Here is a 14,800-nt window from a genome sequence, read left to right on the forward strand (position 1 = left end):
TTAATACTCTTTGAAAACTAGGATTAAGTGTCTGGTGTAAGTGTTCCCAATGAATGGGCTTCCCAATAAATGCACATGACAACTCTCTTGCAAATACACTTTTTTTTTATCGCTTCTATATATGAAGCTCAAACTCATTAGATATCTTATGATCGATTACCGACACATGACAGGTAATTATGTACTTGAAGACCAGCCACGGAATTTTTCCGGCTTTAGTTTTCGATCTGAAGCGGAGTCACCAGCAGTTCAAGCGGAGCAATGGCAGCAAAGGGGTACCACATTTTGGGATTTTCTTGCCTGATTTTTGTAGCCTGTCTTCTGGGCAGTCGCCTGGCTCAGGCCCAGAATACGGAGTCTGCTAGTCTCTGTAGTGATTTGCCGAGTATAGCTCTGGATCTGGACAAGGTAAGGTATCATGATGATGGATTATGTTCAATGAATAACCAAAGAACCTATCATAGTTCTCTGGCATCTGGTGGGAGGTTGCTCGTCAGCCCTCCACCTCGTACTTCTGCACGGAGGTGAACATCACAGTGGTTCCCAACGTCACTCAGGATAATGTACTGATCCACACAGCATATGCGGTGTCTCCGGACTATCCCTGGGTTAATCAAACCATGAATGCCACGATTACAGTGGCCAACATGACCGAAGTTCAGGAAGGCTACAACTTTACTTACTGGAACCCTCCCAACTACAATCCGTACACTGTGTTCAAGGTCCTTTACACCGATTACATCAACGTTACTTTCGTTTGTGGCTATACAAATCAGACAGATAGTTCGACAGCCTTTGGAATTATCCTCACTAGGGATCGCACACCCACCACCGATGACCTTGATAAAATGGAAGGTTTGGCGACGACCTATTCCTCCAATTTCCTAAATGGTACAATGTCACTGATAACTCAAGGGGAAACGTAAGTTCTAAGTAGTTTAATTAAAGAAAGAAGTTTAACGATTTTTTAATCAAAATTAGCTTAGCTTATTCAATATCAGCCCTATTTATAGTAATAGTTTTCCTTTTTTCAGATGTTATGCTGCCGGAGCCAATTCTTCCACATTAATCTCTACGCTGCTAATTGCCTTGACCTTGCTGTTTTGTTTTATAAGAAATTAATATTATTCACATCTTCTTGTTTTCATTTAAAAATTGAAAGCTCTTAATAAAATGTTTATATTATACATCATTTCACGGGTGTAAATGTAATATTATTTACATTTTTATTGTCTTGTATTTTATTATGGAAGATAATAAGTCTGATGATTCATGACTTCTCACTTGCGAAACAAGATTATTATTCGCTTGGGGTTGGATTATTTTTTCTTTAAATAATTGCCTTCTTATCCCATATTTCCATACAGAATAAGGTTCTGACTCATTTCCCTTTACTTCTTTTACAATTTCGCGATATTTTTACAGAGAGATAAATCACAAAAAGATTAAGATAAAGCTAGGCGTGGCAGACTTTATTAATTATATGTCGTCCTCTTGTATCTACCAGTAATGTGATAATGAAATGTACTCTCCTTATGACTTTGTCGAGCGTCCGAGATGAGTAATGGGGAATAGTACACAATTATCTATGCGTGTAAAAAAAATTAGATAAAGTTCGTGTGAAATATCATAATGCATAAAAACATTAGGTGTGTGTCTGGTAATAAACAAATATTACTTTTAAAATTATCAAACATTAAACGAATACCCAAAATTTTTTATTATTTTGAAGATTGTAAAGTTTTATTATTAAAGGAATAAGTACGAGATAACAATAATTAAAATAATTCAATAATTAATATAAGTAAGAGATAAGCCTATCAACATATTAAGAAGAAACATTCTTTATGAAACATTTTCAAAGCAGGGAAGCCTAGCAGCACTCTATAATATCAGCTATATTGTAAGCCTAACCATATCCTAGTTTATCATATCAGAATATGCAAAAGTACTACCAACTTTGATACCAAATAACGATAATAAAGCGCCTATACAAAAATTAAAAAGTTTAAAAACTTTCTAGCGATTGATATTTAATTAGACATCCAATCTATTTTTGAGCGAATTGATAAGTTTCCGGGAAAAACCTGGAGGCTCAATGGGCTTACCAGGTTCGATACTGTCTCAATCAGAGAACGAGAAGTTTTTATGAAGCCGTAAAGGAATAATAAAAAAGATAACTGATAACTAAAGCCGAAGAGCCGAACTTAGTCATGCCATGGAGCCGATAACAGACGTCAGATGTACGTAAATCGGTGCCTCGATAATGGCTGCAAAATAATACGGGAATGCTGAAAAAGTACCCCAGTATAAAAGACTGTCCCGGGTGCAGAGCAACTTCAGTTGAACGACGACTACCGAACCGATCGCAGGAAACCCAGAATCGTGAAGTGTTCTCTAGAGCAAAAAATCAAACCGTATCCGGAAGATAAAAGTGACATCATGTGCAAAAGTGTGTTGATTAGTTTGGCCTTTTTGGCTGTGATTTCGGCTACCTTGGCCCAATCAACTCCTCAAACCTGTGCTCAAGCCTCCAGTCTGGCCTTCGACAATGCCGCTGTGAGTGAAGCTAAAATTTAGATATATTAATTTAAAACTGTAATGAAAGCTGGCCAAATTTAGAAGAACATTTTTAATTCGAAACAAAATGAGACAGACCTCAAATTTATTTTTCATTCTCATGGAATCATGGAATTTCAAGCTAACGTTCCACCAAAATAATCTGTAACTTGTTCATTTTTAGTACAATGGAACATGGTTCGAGGTGGCCCGCAATCCCGCCCCAGCGGTGGGCTGCATTACCTTGGAAGTGAATGTTCAGCCACAGTACGTCCAGGTCAATGTCAGTCACTCTATTAGTACTACCAACCTTAAGACCGAATCCCGCGAAAGTGCGAATATCACTCTGACTGCTGGCAGCACTCTTGGCTACAATGTGTCCTTTGTGGAGGGCCAGGACACTACCTATAAATTTGTCAAGGTGCTGCAACTCATTAACAATACCTACCTGGTTGGCTGCACATATACGAATGCCAACGATGCTTCGACTAGTGCTGGATTCATTCTGGCCAAGTCCGGCTACAACTACACCCTTACCGAGGGAGTGAACAACAATGCTTCTGCGCTGTACACCAACTTCCAGAGTGGTGTTGTGAACAACGTCACCCAGACTGGGTAAGTTTTGGAAACAAAAAAGTTGTGTAACTATTTTGACTCAAAAATTGTATCCCTTTCAGGTGCTTTGCCAACTCTGCAGGACAGACTCTGCCCATGATCACCCTCTTCCTGACCATCGCCCTGCTGTTGATAAAGGCCTAAAGAGGATGGAATCGACTTCCTGCAATTCCTAGCCATCATAAAAAATACTAGAGAAACTAAACCAAAATGTTTGCCTAAGTTATTGCGTCAGTCTCTTTATTTAGTTTTTAGTTTCACCCTGCACTCCAGCGCTTCAAATCGAAGCCAAGGCAATTCGATGTCAATAAAAATCAACCTAAATGGGTGGGGACCCGCTAAAAAAACCCACTGAAAAAAAAACACAAACACAATCAAAAAACACGAAGCTAGATAAAGTTGGGCAGACAATTCCAGATGTCTTGGTTCTTCGCTCCAATCAGTGCTTTAATTTGCGGGCAACTTGTTCAAAATTCTGCGTGATAAGATAGTGGTGGCCAATGGCAACAATAACTACATATGTATATGGCTAACCAATTCACCCAAACCTCCAATGGAATTTTCTCGTCCATTGCTAATATCTAACAAGCATCTCATAAATCAATCAAAGGCCGGGTGTTCACAGACAAAAAGATTTGCTATGTTTTTCCACTGATTAATTGATTGACAAATCGCAGCCACTTGTGCTAGAATCGTTAATTACTCTGGTACGAGTTTATGGTTAGCTGATTAGAGGGATTTCAATGGATTGCTCACATTGGAGAGAGGGCCATGGGGTTTACAGCCTAATGAGGTTCATTATGTGATAAACAAAAAATCGATTGGATATAAACGGCAAATCAACTGCACAACGGTAGCCTGACTTTATGAGTCATAAACTAGTAAATTAATAAATCAAAGCAAGAGACTTTAATTATAAAAAGCAGTATGATAACACACCCCTATATATGGCGAGGAAAAACCCCAACAGTCAATTACTTTAAACCTTTTTTCAATTTCCTAAATTTATAAATTTTATGAAAAGTTAATAAAAAAAATAAAGTTTTTAATGTGAACTTTGATAAGATATTTAATTGGATCACGACCCAATAAGATTGTTTAGATAAAAGTGGCGTTAAGAAATATCATAATGTAATATTTATGCTGAGGTTTCTTTGGCGGCGAGCTTCATTCATTGTACTCGGATTTATTGATGTTAAATATTTATGTTATTGCTTGTCTGCATTTCTCAACGAGCTGATAAGATAGGAACTTATGGAAAGACAAATTTCGAACTGAAGACAAGGTACTTACTCATAGGTAAAATATTTTGTCTGATACTTGACGCTCTCATATAACACTTTGTCAAATGTCAGAACAGTTGTCACCTCCGAAAAGCACCACAACAAAAATACTGCCTCGCAGACACTTAATTGTGAGGACGAAAAAAAAAACGCAAGTCACAAGCCAGAGCACAGAGACAACTCAGTTAACATACACACTCGAAAATGTGATTTGTTTACCACCCCGTTCCACCAAAAATAAAATAAAACACTTAAAGTCCTGGCCAAGTCTCAAATCAGATACAAAATCCTCCAGAGCCTCTGCTTCTTATACACTTATCAGGCTTCGGGGCTGGCTGTTGCTGATTTCTTGTTTATTTATTCAGCTTCAACCCAATCAGACCACCCACACCCCGCCCCACACACACGCACACACTGTGCTGCAAACAAACCCACACGAATGTAAACACAAGGCCACTAAATCACTGAACACTCTCAGCTTTGGCATTTACACCACCACCAGCCCCGGTCCCCTAGTCATCTAGTCATTCAAAGGACCTGCTCCTGGTCCTGCTCCGGCTCCGGCTCCTGAAGCGATTTCTTTTGTTGCTGACCCGCGGCTCCTGTCCTCTGCCCTGTGCCCTTTTCGTCTGGCTGGGCTGGGACTCTTCTGCGTGGGGTTTGTTTATGTTTATTTGTTGGCACAATTTGGTTACATTGTTTGCTTACAATCTACTCATTGTTTGCCGGGTTCGTTGTTGTTCTTGAAATCAAGTTTACATCGATTAAGTAGCTGTAAAATCTGTTGCCAAGAAAAACACAAAGGAAGCCCGCTGAAGGTATAAATAAGCCCGGTTTCTACGAAAATGGTTTCAAAGTTTTAGTCAAACATTGCAAATATTTCTGATCTAAAAGGTGAAGTTCTTAAGGCTTCAGGCAGAATGTTTCATAACTGTAGACCAATAGCTATGTAAAGATTTAAATGTTTAATATAATTATTTATAAGCAAAGTGTTTAATGAATTGAAAGTTTGAATTCGTAATGCAACTAGGAATTCTCACACCTCCAACTAATAGATAATCAGAATACTATCCGACACAAAGAGACAATAATTACACACTCCAAAGTAGCTAATCATCCATCGAGCCGTATTACCATTGAAGCCCAGGCCAAGCCCGACCGCAACCAAGACCGGGCCAAGGTTTTTGGTCAAATGCCAGACAAACAAAGGACGTCTCCAATCAATGCTAATAGCAATGGTCCTGCAATATACCCAAAGTGCTTTGAAAGCCGAATGCCAAACCAGCACGCTTGCCGGCTTCTGCATGTGGATTCAGGATGGGAAAAAGGACAGAAATAAGGAGGAAAGCAGGACCGTGACGAGGCGAGGGGCGGGCCGAGGGGCAAAACTATTAATTAATTTCCCAGTCACTGCAGGCCATCGACATTCGACCCACCGCATGCCGTTGACATTTCAGTCAAAAGCAAAGCCAATACAATTTCCCCTCGGATCCCAATCTCCGAGGAGGTGTGCCGGGCTAATGAATTTGCCAAATGGTGTGAGCCAAGTTTTTATATACCCACAGATACAGATACAGATACACATATCGATACTGTAGGGAAGAGAGAAATTTTCTGAGACATCCATTCGAGTTGGAGGTGTGTAATTGCCGGGGAGGGGTGATGTTATCAAATAAATTGAAATCTTAGCCAAGTTTCTGGCACTCGAGTCTCGAGCATTTCTTAGAGCTGCCAATCGTCACTCAAGTATTTCTGTTCCTAAGCCACTCTAGTGCACTGAACGAAGTGTAAGTATTTCCCAAAGGTAACAAGTACATGACTTGCACAAAATTTCTCTCACTGCCTTATTTTGGGTGCGAATCCTTAATTTATGCTGATCCCTGGCCTTTCACCTATGCGCTCTCGCATTTGCATAGATTTCCCAAACTCGGCAACAAAAACATGATTTGATTTCCACCGGCATCTGATAATACTTCTCAATATGCAGCTATATGTGTGTTTATGCGGTTGTAGAGGTCCTACATGCTCCACAGGTGGGGGTAATTGAATGGAGGTCCTCAGTCATTTACATTCAATTAACAGTTGTAGGCCTGGTCGCATTGCCATCTATGAGATACTTGTGGAGACAGTGTTACTTGGTCAGCTATAAATATTCATAGAAAGCACCAGGGGCTTAGAGACGGAAGGATCTACAAAAAACTTTAAATAATTAAACTAATAGTTAAAAGTTATCATAGTTATTCAAACTTAAAAGTAATTATTTTAACTTTGCTCATTATAGTCTTTAACCTTTTAATAAAACCCCTAAAACCACCGCCCCTGGTTAATTCCTATTTGGGCATAATTTATGCCCCTTGAACTTGGGCCTTTGAGTAATGGAACTGTGTTTGGCCCCTAGTTGACTTTAGGGCTAATGCATAAGATAATTACTGTTCCAGAGAAAGTGTCTCAAGGATTATATTTCCATCAGAGGCAGCCTGTAGCCTGTAGTCAGTTGCTTTGATGAATCACAATTCAGGTCGTATGAGAAAATTATGATAAATAAGGACAACAACGAATTGCAAATGAGAGGATGTTGTGTATAATTATAGGAATGATGTGTTTTCATATGAGACATGAAACCTTTAAACCATATATCTATGTTGCGTGTGTTTCTCTGTAAGATCAGTCACAGCCTTTTAAATAAACTGAGGACGTGCTAATCCCCATTTGACAGCCCGTCACATCTGCAATTACGGCAATTAATTAAGTTGGCCCCACATCACCTAATCGGAGAACTCGAACTGTAAAAGAAAACGATAACCTGGCGGGGAGGCTAGGCATCCTCAAACCATTATTGTAAATGCCAATTCTAGGGGCAATGGCACAAATTGCTGTAAATCCACGGCGGATTGCTCCGACACCTTTGCTCCGTTCGCTGTCGATTTCCACCCATTCCATTTGTGTTCTATGGGAGCAATGGTATTCTGTTGGCACAGGCATTATTCGTAACGAGCGACATGATCATAAAAATAAACGCAAAATATAACACAAAATGCAAACACAATAATGGCCTGGGAGTGCCTTAGTTTTTATTTTTACACCTGTTTACAAACAAAGCACCAACAATGGCACAGGACGAGGACAAGGACGAGGAAGAGAAAATTTGACTGCGCCAGCACGCACACAATTAAATTTCCGGTACAACACCTACATGCATGGGGATATCCCGAAAACCCAAAAAACCATGGCGCCCCCTCAAAATACACTTTGATTTTCAATGTGTGTGTTTGTGTGTGCTCAGTGTGTTTGAGCCATTAAAATTACGCCTAACGGAGTTGCAAACACACCCAAACACAAGCAAATACGCATACACAGCCCACACACACACAAATAGGAAAAGTAAAAATGTGCCAGGCTTACGCGGCGTATGAGTATTTTTCTGACTCACTCTAACTGCTCTAACACGTTTCATTTGAAATCCATGGCACGTTTGCCTCAACAGCGACAGTAGGACCCGGACACGGAGACACGGAGCAATTTTCAATATTCCTGTCACCTCCCCAGACCCACCTCCCCAACCGCTAGGCGAGTAGGCGTGGCAGGTGACGGAAATAATGCGGCGGCGACGACAAAGGCCTGAGTTGCTGTCAAAATTGGCAGAAATCGTCGATGCCTCCGCCGGTAACTAAAAATCAAAGGCATCTTTCGCCTACTTTGAGTCCTTGGAGGGCATCTAGCTACGTGTGCGGGCCATAATATTTTCAGTTTCTGCACAAGCACACAACAACACATACACACTCGCATGCAAACTTTGGCACACTCGCTCACACTGCGTATACGTAATATTTGCTTGGGATTATTACAGGCTGGCACTTGAGACGCACACACGTCGCTCCTCCAATAAAAATGTATACATCTTTATGTATGCGCCCGGCTCTTAATAATAAAATTTCGTTTAATTTCGAGTTTTGAATTTCATTTTTATGATTCTTTTCGTTTTCCTCCGTTATTCCTGTTGCTTATTTATTTTCTCCAAGCAGGTGTTTGCCGTAACGTGATAAAAATTTAATTATATTTGCTGCCGAGGAGATTGGTTATTTATTTTCCTCTTATACTTGCTGTACTTGAATGCAGGATGAATCAGAGTCCGATTCATCGATAAACTACTTAAGATTTGAGTTTATAAGAAGGAGGGTATTCCCTTTTCAAAAATCTCACTGATGAATAGAAAATCCCTGACTCACAATCGCAATCAGCTGACGATTTCTCCTTGAAGTGAAGATCTCTAAACAACAACGAATGCATATACTTATCATTGATTGGCAACCAGAGTAACAAATTGGTTGTTTTCTATATTGTGTTTAGCTGACACATACGACCGTATGTCCGTATCATATCAGTTCTTTCAGAATGACTTCTCTTAGATAACCGAAATTATTTTATCTGGCGAAATTTTCAATGAGTCATTAGACCCAAAGAAATAATCTTTTGCAATGCCAATTAATTGTACTTTTTAATTAAATAACACATATACCTTCGCGGAATGGCACTTTTGTAAGAAAAAACGATATTATTCTGCTGTAGACGCCGCCTTAATCTGTCTAAGAACTCGACTGGACAGCCGACTGACGAAGTGTCTGTCTGATGGCCTTTCTGTTTGTTTTGCCTTCCTTTCGACTTCGCCTAATGGACGCCTGCCAACAGCTGGCAGGACACTTCGAGCAACTCAAAATATCCTGGCAGCTCCTGCGAGTGGCAACAATGTATTCGAGTCAGGTGCGTTGTGAATTTTGCTGCAACAGTCATTATAATAATGCCACAACGAAGTGTGCTCGGAAATAATAATCAACTTGGTCGGTCTAGGCGTACTACGTACGTGGGAAAGAGACGCCTTAAAATGCGAGAATGAGAGAGGGAGTGGGTGCCCAGCTGCCGGCACTTGATGGTTTCGTGTAGGTAGTAGACCAGGCAAGGCACTTAAAATTTCATTTAAATATGGACTCCTCGTTGAATGTGCAATCGTGCATTGTTGCACTTCAGCTGCCAGCCACCGTTGCAATTGCTATAATCGCCTCGAATAATAACTTTAAGTGCATAATTTCATAAAGTTTCAGCAGATCCAGGTATAGTTATTCCTGGTATTTCAAGTACGTGGGAACATTTCGCCCTGCCATTGCATGAGAGTTTTAAAAATGAAAAGGAATGTGTACATATTGCATATATTTAACCTAGATTTTTAATGATATTCCTTACAATTGAGTTTATACAATAATACAGGTGTATTCTTATATAAAGAAAAGAAAGGTCATGGGAATGCGGCTTTCCGCATGCAGTTGGGCTAGGAAACTAGCCAAAACTTGGCTAAGATATATCAGTTCCATGAAAGTCTGTAGACCATTAGAAGCTTAGACTTTGACCAAATTTAACTTTAATCTATTGTTTCTGCATTGATTCACCTCATAAATAAATTTTTCTAACTACATATTAAAAAAAATACTTATTAACTTGTTTTAATACTTGTCCAAATATTAATTTACATTCCTGAATTCGCGTATATACAATTATTTTCAGAATTAACATACGTTATTTGTGCGATAGAAAAACTTCTTACTTTGGAGTGTTCAAAAGAGCAAAAGTTTCATGTCAATCAAACTTTTTAATTTTAATTTACATTAAAATTGCGTTGACATTTATTTAGTGTACCATTTGTTGATGGGGCCCAGTGCTTTTGATAAAAAAATTTGCATACAAAAATTGTACTCACTTGGCTTTCCGGAAAAGTTTGCTTCTTTTTTATTTGCATAACTCAACATCTAGACAAACACATCTGCAGGTGGTGGGTGGGTGAAGAGTGAGACCTAAGTGATAACGTTAAAAGGGAAAGTCACGGAGAGCAAATATGAATCATACGCCATGTGTGGCAAATTTGTTTCAAACAAACATTTTCACACCGAAAGCTAAAAATAATTTCAAAGTATAAATATTTATATAAAAATGGGCGCAATGCGTGGGTGATAAAAATTAATGGGATTCTAAAAGACAAATGAATGCCAGGGAAGGAGAAAATAATATGCAAATTGTTATTTCTTAAAACAATATAAGAACCTAACGTATTACTATCTCACGAGCTAAAGCCCATCTGGTGTCATCTACTATTGATTTTAAAAATTAACCCAATTCATTAAGAATTTTACAAAGCTCTATTTAAACTGAATAAACCATTGTTTACAAAAATCAATCGGAATAATAAGTACCTGCTACACAATTCATTGTATTATAATTTTTTGCGTAAATAATAACTCATGTGTTAACTTCGCGATGTCGTCAATTGTAGTCCGAAAGATAAACAGACTTTTTAGCACTTTATTCCATAGGTATCGCTTTGATGCAAATAATTAAATAAAAGTTTATCAAACTGTCAACCCCATGTTGTAATTTACAAATGGATACTTTTTGGACCAGTTTGTATAGAATGCTTGCGAATTCTCATATTTATAGTGAGAGTATATATGATTCTAATCCAACTTTTCATTGAAAATACCCGGTGCTAACAGTATCGCGATATCGTCAATTGTTACATGCCAAGTGACCAGACTTTTTGGCACATTTTTCCAGCATCTAATCCAGCTATTATCCAATTAACAGGTGTGAGATAATTGAGGCGGCGTCAAATGCGCTGCCAGTTGGGGAATTGAACAATCAAACAAGGGGGTTTGAACTAGATATGTTTTATTACAGACCGACCTGCCTCGAGACCTGAGAGAGAGGGATCCCATACGAGATGTCTCAATGCCATTTGAGGCTCTGATGTCTAAGGCAAACACACTGAGATCGCGGTCTTGGAGAGGAGATCATTATCAGTGGGATGCTTGGGAGCAGTGTCATCATTACGCGTCTGCGACTTGCGGCGATCAGACGTCTGATTAGAAAGGAACACCAGGTATCACGATAATACAAGATGTATCCCCAACTGGAAACGGAGGCAGAGGCGATCGAAAACGCCACTGCCCGGGCACTCCTACCGGGTGCAGTCAGTAAGCCTGCGAGTGAGGCTGGAAAAGCTCCGGCCACCAGCAAATGGAAACGCCGCCTCCATCGCCATGTTCCTATTTTCCAATGGCTTCCATTCTACACCACGGAATGGGGAATCGATGATTTCATAGCCGGAATCACACTAGGACTAACGATTATCCCGGAGAGTATGGCCTGTGCCCTGTTGGCGGGTCTTCCGGCTCGATACGGTCTCTGTTCTGCCTTCATCGGCCCCTTGATATATATGATCTTTGGCTCCATCGACAAGGTCATTATAGGACCCACCAGCCTGGTGGCTCTGGTCAGTGTGCAATTCACCGTGGGACGACCCATCGAGTTTGCCTTCCTGCTCACCTTCCTCAGCGGAATAGTGCAGATCATTATGGGGATACTGCAGTTGGGTAAGTAATGTATATGCAATTTCAATCCAAAATCAAGACTCATTCTTCAAACAAATATTAGACCTAAGTATCAGCTGTTCTTCGTGTGATCTCACTTTAAATTGACTTAAGTGCGTCATGTGTATGTCCCATGAACTTGGCCACTGGCCGCGCCAATTGAATCGAAATAGATCCGCATTAGAGCTCACTTTAGGCCCCTAATTGAGAGAGCTTCGTGATAACTGTTATGCGGTTTCCCTTAGATTAGCACAATTTGTCTAAATTAACACTTCATTGGATTAGATTCGGGGTTTGCGGATTTGTTTGCGGAACTAGAAGTGACACGTGAAACTTTTGAGGGGGCAGGGTCTATTTATTTGAACAGCAATTGATCCGTGATTGTATATGAAAGTTAATTAAAAAACAAACAATTCTTTATTTATGTTTTTCAGGATTTATCTTTGAGTTCATTTCGATGCCCGTGATCAAAGCCTTTTCCTCGGCCACTGCTATTCTGGTGATTGAATCTCAACTCAAGGTCCTTCTGGGAATAAAGTACTTAGTCGCGGGTCTCATGAACTCCGTGGGAATGCTGAGCTCCCGAATCGATGAGGCCAATATGGCTGATCTCACTGTTGGAGTTTGTGCCATTGTTTTCCTACTTTTGCTAGAGGTAAAACTACTCAAAACCTATAAATTTTTATAATATTGAACATTCTTCTTTGCATAGTTACTCGATCGTGTGGCTCACAACGAAAAGAAAAACAAAGTCCTGAGAATATGTTGTCGCTATCTGTCTACCTCGAGGAATACTTTGATTGTTGTTATCGCCGCCATTGTGTCCTTTATTTGGATACGAAATACTGGCCACGTTCCCTATGCTCTCAGCAAAAATGCCTTGTCCACTTTGCCAAATTTTACTGTGCCCAGCTTGGATATTGTAACTCCAGAGAAGACTTATAGTTTTTGGGAAGTGTTGCGAGAACTGAACTTGGGAATCATAGTTATCCCTATTGTGGGGATATTGACGAACATTTCTATTGGAAAACTGAGTGAGTACATATGATAATGATTTTAGTGGAAGATTTACATTTTTGATTTTGCAGCCCCCAAAGGACTAGTGGATACAAATCAAGAGCTCCTCACAGTCGGCCTTTGCAACATGTTTGGATCCTGCGTACAGGCCATGCCTTCTTCAGGAGCATTTACTCGATATGCCATTAGCACAGCCTGCGGTCTCAGGACTCCCATGGCCAACATGTATTTGGGTGAGTTGGAAAAAAAAAATAGTCAGTGTCTAGAAGGGAAAAAATCATTGTCCTCCGCACAGGAATCATTGTGCTGCTGGCCCTGAGCTATCTCAGTCCGTACTTCAACTACATTCCGGAAGCCACGTTGGCAGCCATTCTGATATGTTCGATTTTCACGCTGCTGGACTTCCGGCTTCCCCTGAGATTGTGGCGCGACTCGAAGCGGGACTTTGCCACCTGGCTGCTGTGCTTCTGTGTCTGTGTCCTGTTCGGCGTCGAGGTGGGTCTGTTTGTGAGTATTGTGGTGACTGCCCTGCACCTGCTCTACCTGTGGGCACGTCCCGAGATCAAAGTGAAGATCGAGCAGCTGGACGAGATGCAGTACATCCGAGTCACTCCGGGCAACGGACTCTACTTCCCTGCCATTAACTATTTGCGGGAGAAAGTACTGAAGGCCTGTACTCAGGCGGAATTTAAAATCACGGTGGTGATAGACGGTCAACGGATTACCGGACTTGATTATACGGCGGCCCAGGGTATATCGAAGCTATCGAGCGATCTGTGCCGTCAGGCGGATGCAGCCAGTTCGACTTTGCTGATCCTCTACAGGATTCCCGAGCACCTGCAGCGACTAATCGACCACACGGATAACCTGGTCTTTTGCGAATCGGAGAATAAGGTGAAGGAGTTCCTCACCCAGGAGTCCCTTAGAAATGGTTACATCAACCTGCAAGAGCACATCCGGGCCTCCATCGATTTGGGCTATAAAATCGACATCGATTAGGAACGGATTTCCTTAAAACCACTCCGCTCCTCCGCTCCGTGCCTCCTAGCCTAGTTAGCCGTTTGTGTTATTTATTTAAGTTTAGTTTCGAGAAATTGTCGTCGCTGGATGGAAATGGAAATAAAAGTGAAGAAGGAAAAGTGGAACAAATGCCTTGATGGCAGCAATTTATAAAGTGCCCCTCACCGAACTGACCTCTGGTCCTGAAACGGAGGGGTGCGAAGGAGATACAGAGAGGAGGAGAGCTGGATATATGCGGTGCCGCTGGCGACGCCGTCAATGATTGCCAAGCTAATGGATTTCTGTTTACTTTTTCACTTAGAGCAGGAGCTGGAGCAGGAGCAGGAGCTGGAGCTGGAGCAGGAGCAGCTGGAGCACAAGAAAAAAACAACGTTTTGAAAAATAGCGTAAAAGAAATTAGAGGAAAAGCGAAAGCGCACAGCTAACTTTTCTAACCACTCACACACAGTCACACACAGAGAACACCCACAAGGTGAGCAAGGAGCTTGGGAAAAATGGACCAAGGAAACTCAGCTGAAAAGAAACTGCAAGAAATTAAACTAAAATCCTAGCGTTAAGTGGATCAAACGCAGTAAAAACAAACCATTTCCAAATCAAGTAAGAGTCTAACGAATAGTTTCAACTCTATTTTTAATTCAAAATAAACTGAAAATAAAATAAATAAATTAGATAATATGTATCTCTAACTATTTAATATAACTATTTAATATTTAATTTATTTTAGCTAGGATAGAGCATTAGGTAGGAGCCCTTAAGTCCTCAGCAAGCCAAGTTAATTAGGTAAGGTTAAAAAAAAGGCAGAGAAGAAACAAGAGAGAGAAGGCTAGTTAGACAGAGAAACTAAGACCAGACCAAGTCCGGATTCTAAGTAGATTTCAAGCACTTGAGGCGGTG

The 14,800-nt window shown here is 40.5% G+C and overlaps 3 protein-coding genes across 3 annotated transcripts; all 3 read left to right on the top strand.

Annotated features, from left to right (window-relative positions):
• The first annotated feature begins 237 nt into the window (after window positions 1-237).
• Window positions 238-1,165, top strand: LOC108129404 (uncharacterized). The gene is made up of 3 exons (XM_017247384.3): window positions 238-408; window positions 465-922; window positions 1,035-1,165. The coding sequence occupies exons 1-3, from the start codon at window positions 262-264 to the stop codon at window positions 1,120-1,122; spliced, it is 693 nt and encodes a 230-aa protein (XP_017102873.2). The 5' UTR covers window positions 238-261; the 3' UTR covers window positions 1,123-1,165.
• A 1,159-nt stretch (window positions 1,166-2,324) lies between these two features.
• Window positions 2,325-3,396, top strand: LOC108129275 (uncharacterized). The gene is made up of 3 exons (XM_017247231.3): window positions 2,325-2,559; window positions 2,744-3,174; window positions 3,237-3,396. The coding sequence occupies exons 1-3, from the start codon at window positions 2,443-2,445 to the stop codon at window positions 3,316-3,318; spliced, it is 630 nt and encodes a 209-aa protein (XP_017102720.2). The 5' UTR covers window positions 2,325-2,442; the 3' UTR covers window positions 3,319-3,396.
• Window positions 3,397-11,342: 7,946 nt separating this feature from the next.
• Window positions 11,343-14,504, top strand: LOC108129347 (sodium-independent sulfate anion transporter). Its single transcript, XM_017247316.3, has 5 exons — window positions 11,343-11,872; window positions 12,304-12,524; window positions 12,582-12,903; window positions 12,958-13,119; window positions 13,182-14,504. Exons 1-5 carry the CDS (start codon window positions 11,398-11,400, stop codon window positions 13,883-13,885), a joined length of 1,884 nt encoding a protein of 627 aa, XP_017102805.2. The 5' UTR covers window positions 11,343-11,397; the 3' UTR covers window positions 13,886-14,504.
• Window positions 14,505-14,800: the final 296 nt, after the last annotated feature.

The sequence above is a fragment of the Drosophila bipectinata genome, chromosome 3R, assembly GCF_030179905.1.
Source record: "Drosophila bipectinata strain 14024-0381.07 chromosome 3R, DbipHiC1v2, whole genome shotgun sequence".
Taxonomy (NCBI): Eukaryota; Metazoa; Arthropoda; class Insecta; order Diptera; family Drosophilidae; genus Drosophila; species Drosophila bipectinata.

Coding starts and splice junctions, on each gene's coding strand:
- LOC108129404 (XM_017247384.3), top strand. CDS start 262: ATGGCAGCAAAGGGGTACCACATTTTGGGATTTTCTTGCCTGATTTTT. Junction 409..464: donor TAGCTCTGGATCTGGACAAG/GTAAGGTATCAT, acceptor AACCTATCATAG/TTCTCTGGCATCTGGTGGGA. Junction 923..1,034: donor CTGATAACTCAAGGGGAAAC/GTAAGTTCTAAG, acceptor TCCTTTTTTCAG/ATGTTATGCTGCCGGAGCCA.
- LOC108129275 (XM_017247231.3), top strand. CDS start 2,443: ATGTGCAAAAGTGTGTTGATTAGTTTGGCCTTTTTGGCTGTGATTTCG. Junction 2,560..2,743: donor TGGCCTTCGACAATGCCGCT/GTGAGTGAAGCT, acceptor GTTCATTTTTAG/TACAATGGAACATGGTTCGA. Junction 3,175..3,236: donor AACAACGTCACCCAGACTGG/GTAAGTTTTGGA, acceptor TATCCCTTTCAG/GTGCTTTGCCAACTCTGCAG.
- LOC108129347 (XM_017247316.3), top strand. CDS start 11,398: ATGTATCCCCAACTGGAAACGGAGGCAGAGGCGATCGAAAACGCCACT. Junction 12,525..12,581: donor TTTTCCTACTTTTGCTAGAG/GTAAAACTACTC, acceptor TTCTTTGCATAG/TTACTCGATCGTGTGGCTCA. Junction 12,904..12,957: donor CATTTCTATTGGAAAACTGA/GTGAGTACATAT, acceptor TTGATTTTGCAG/CCCCCAAAGGACTAGTGGAT.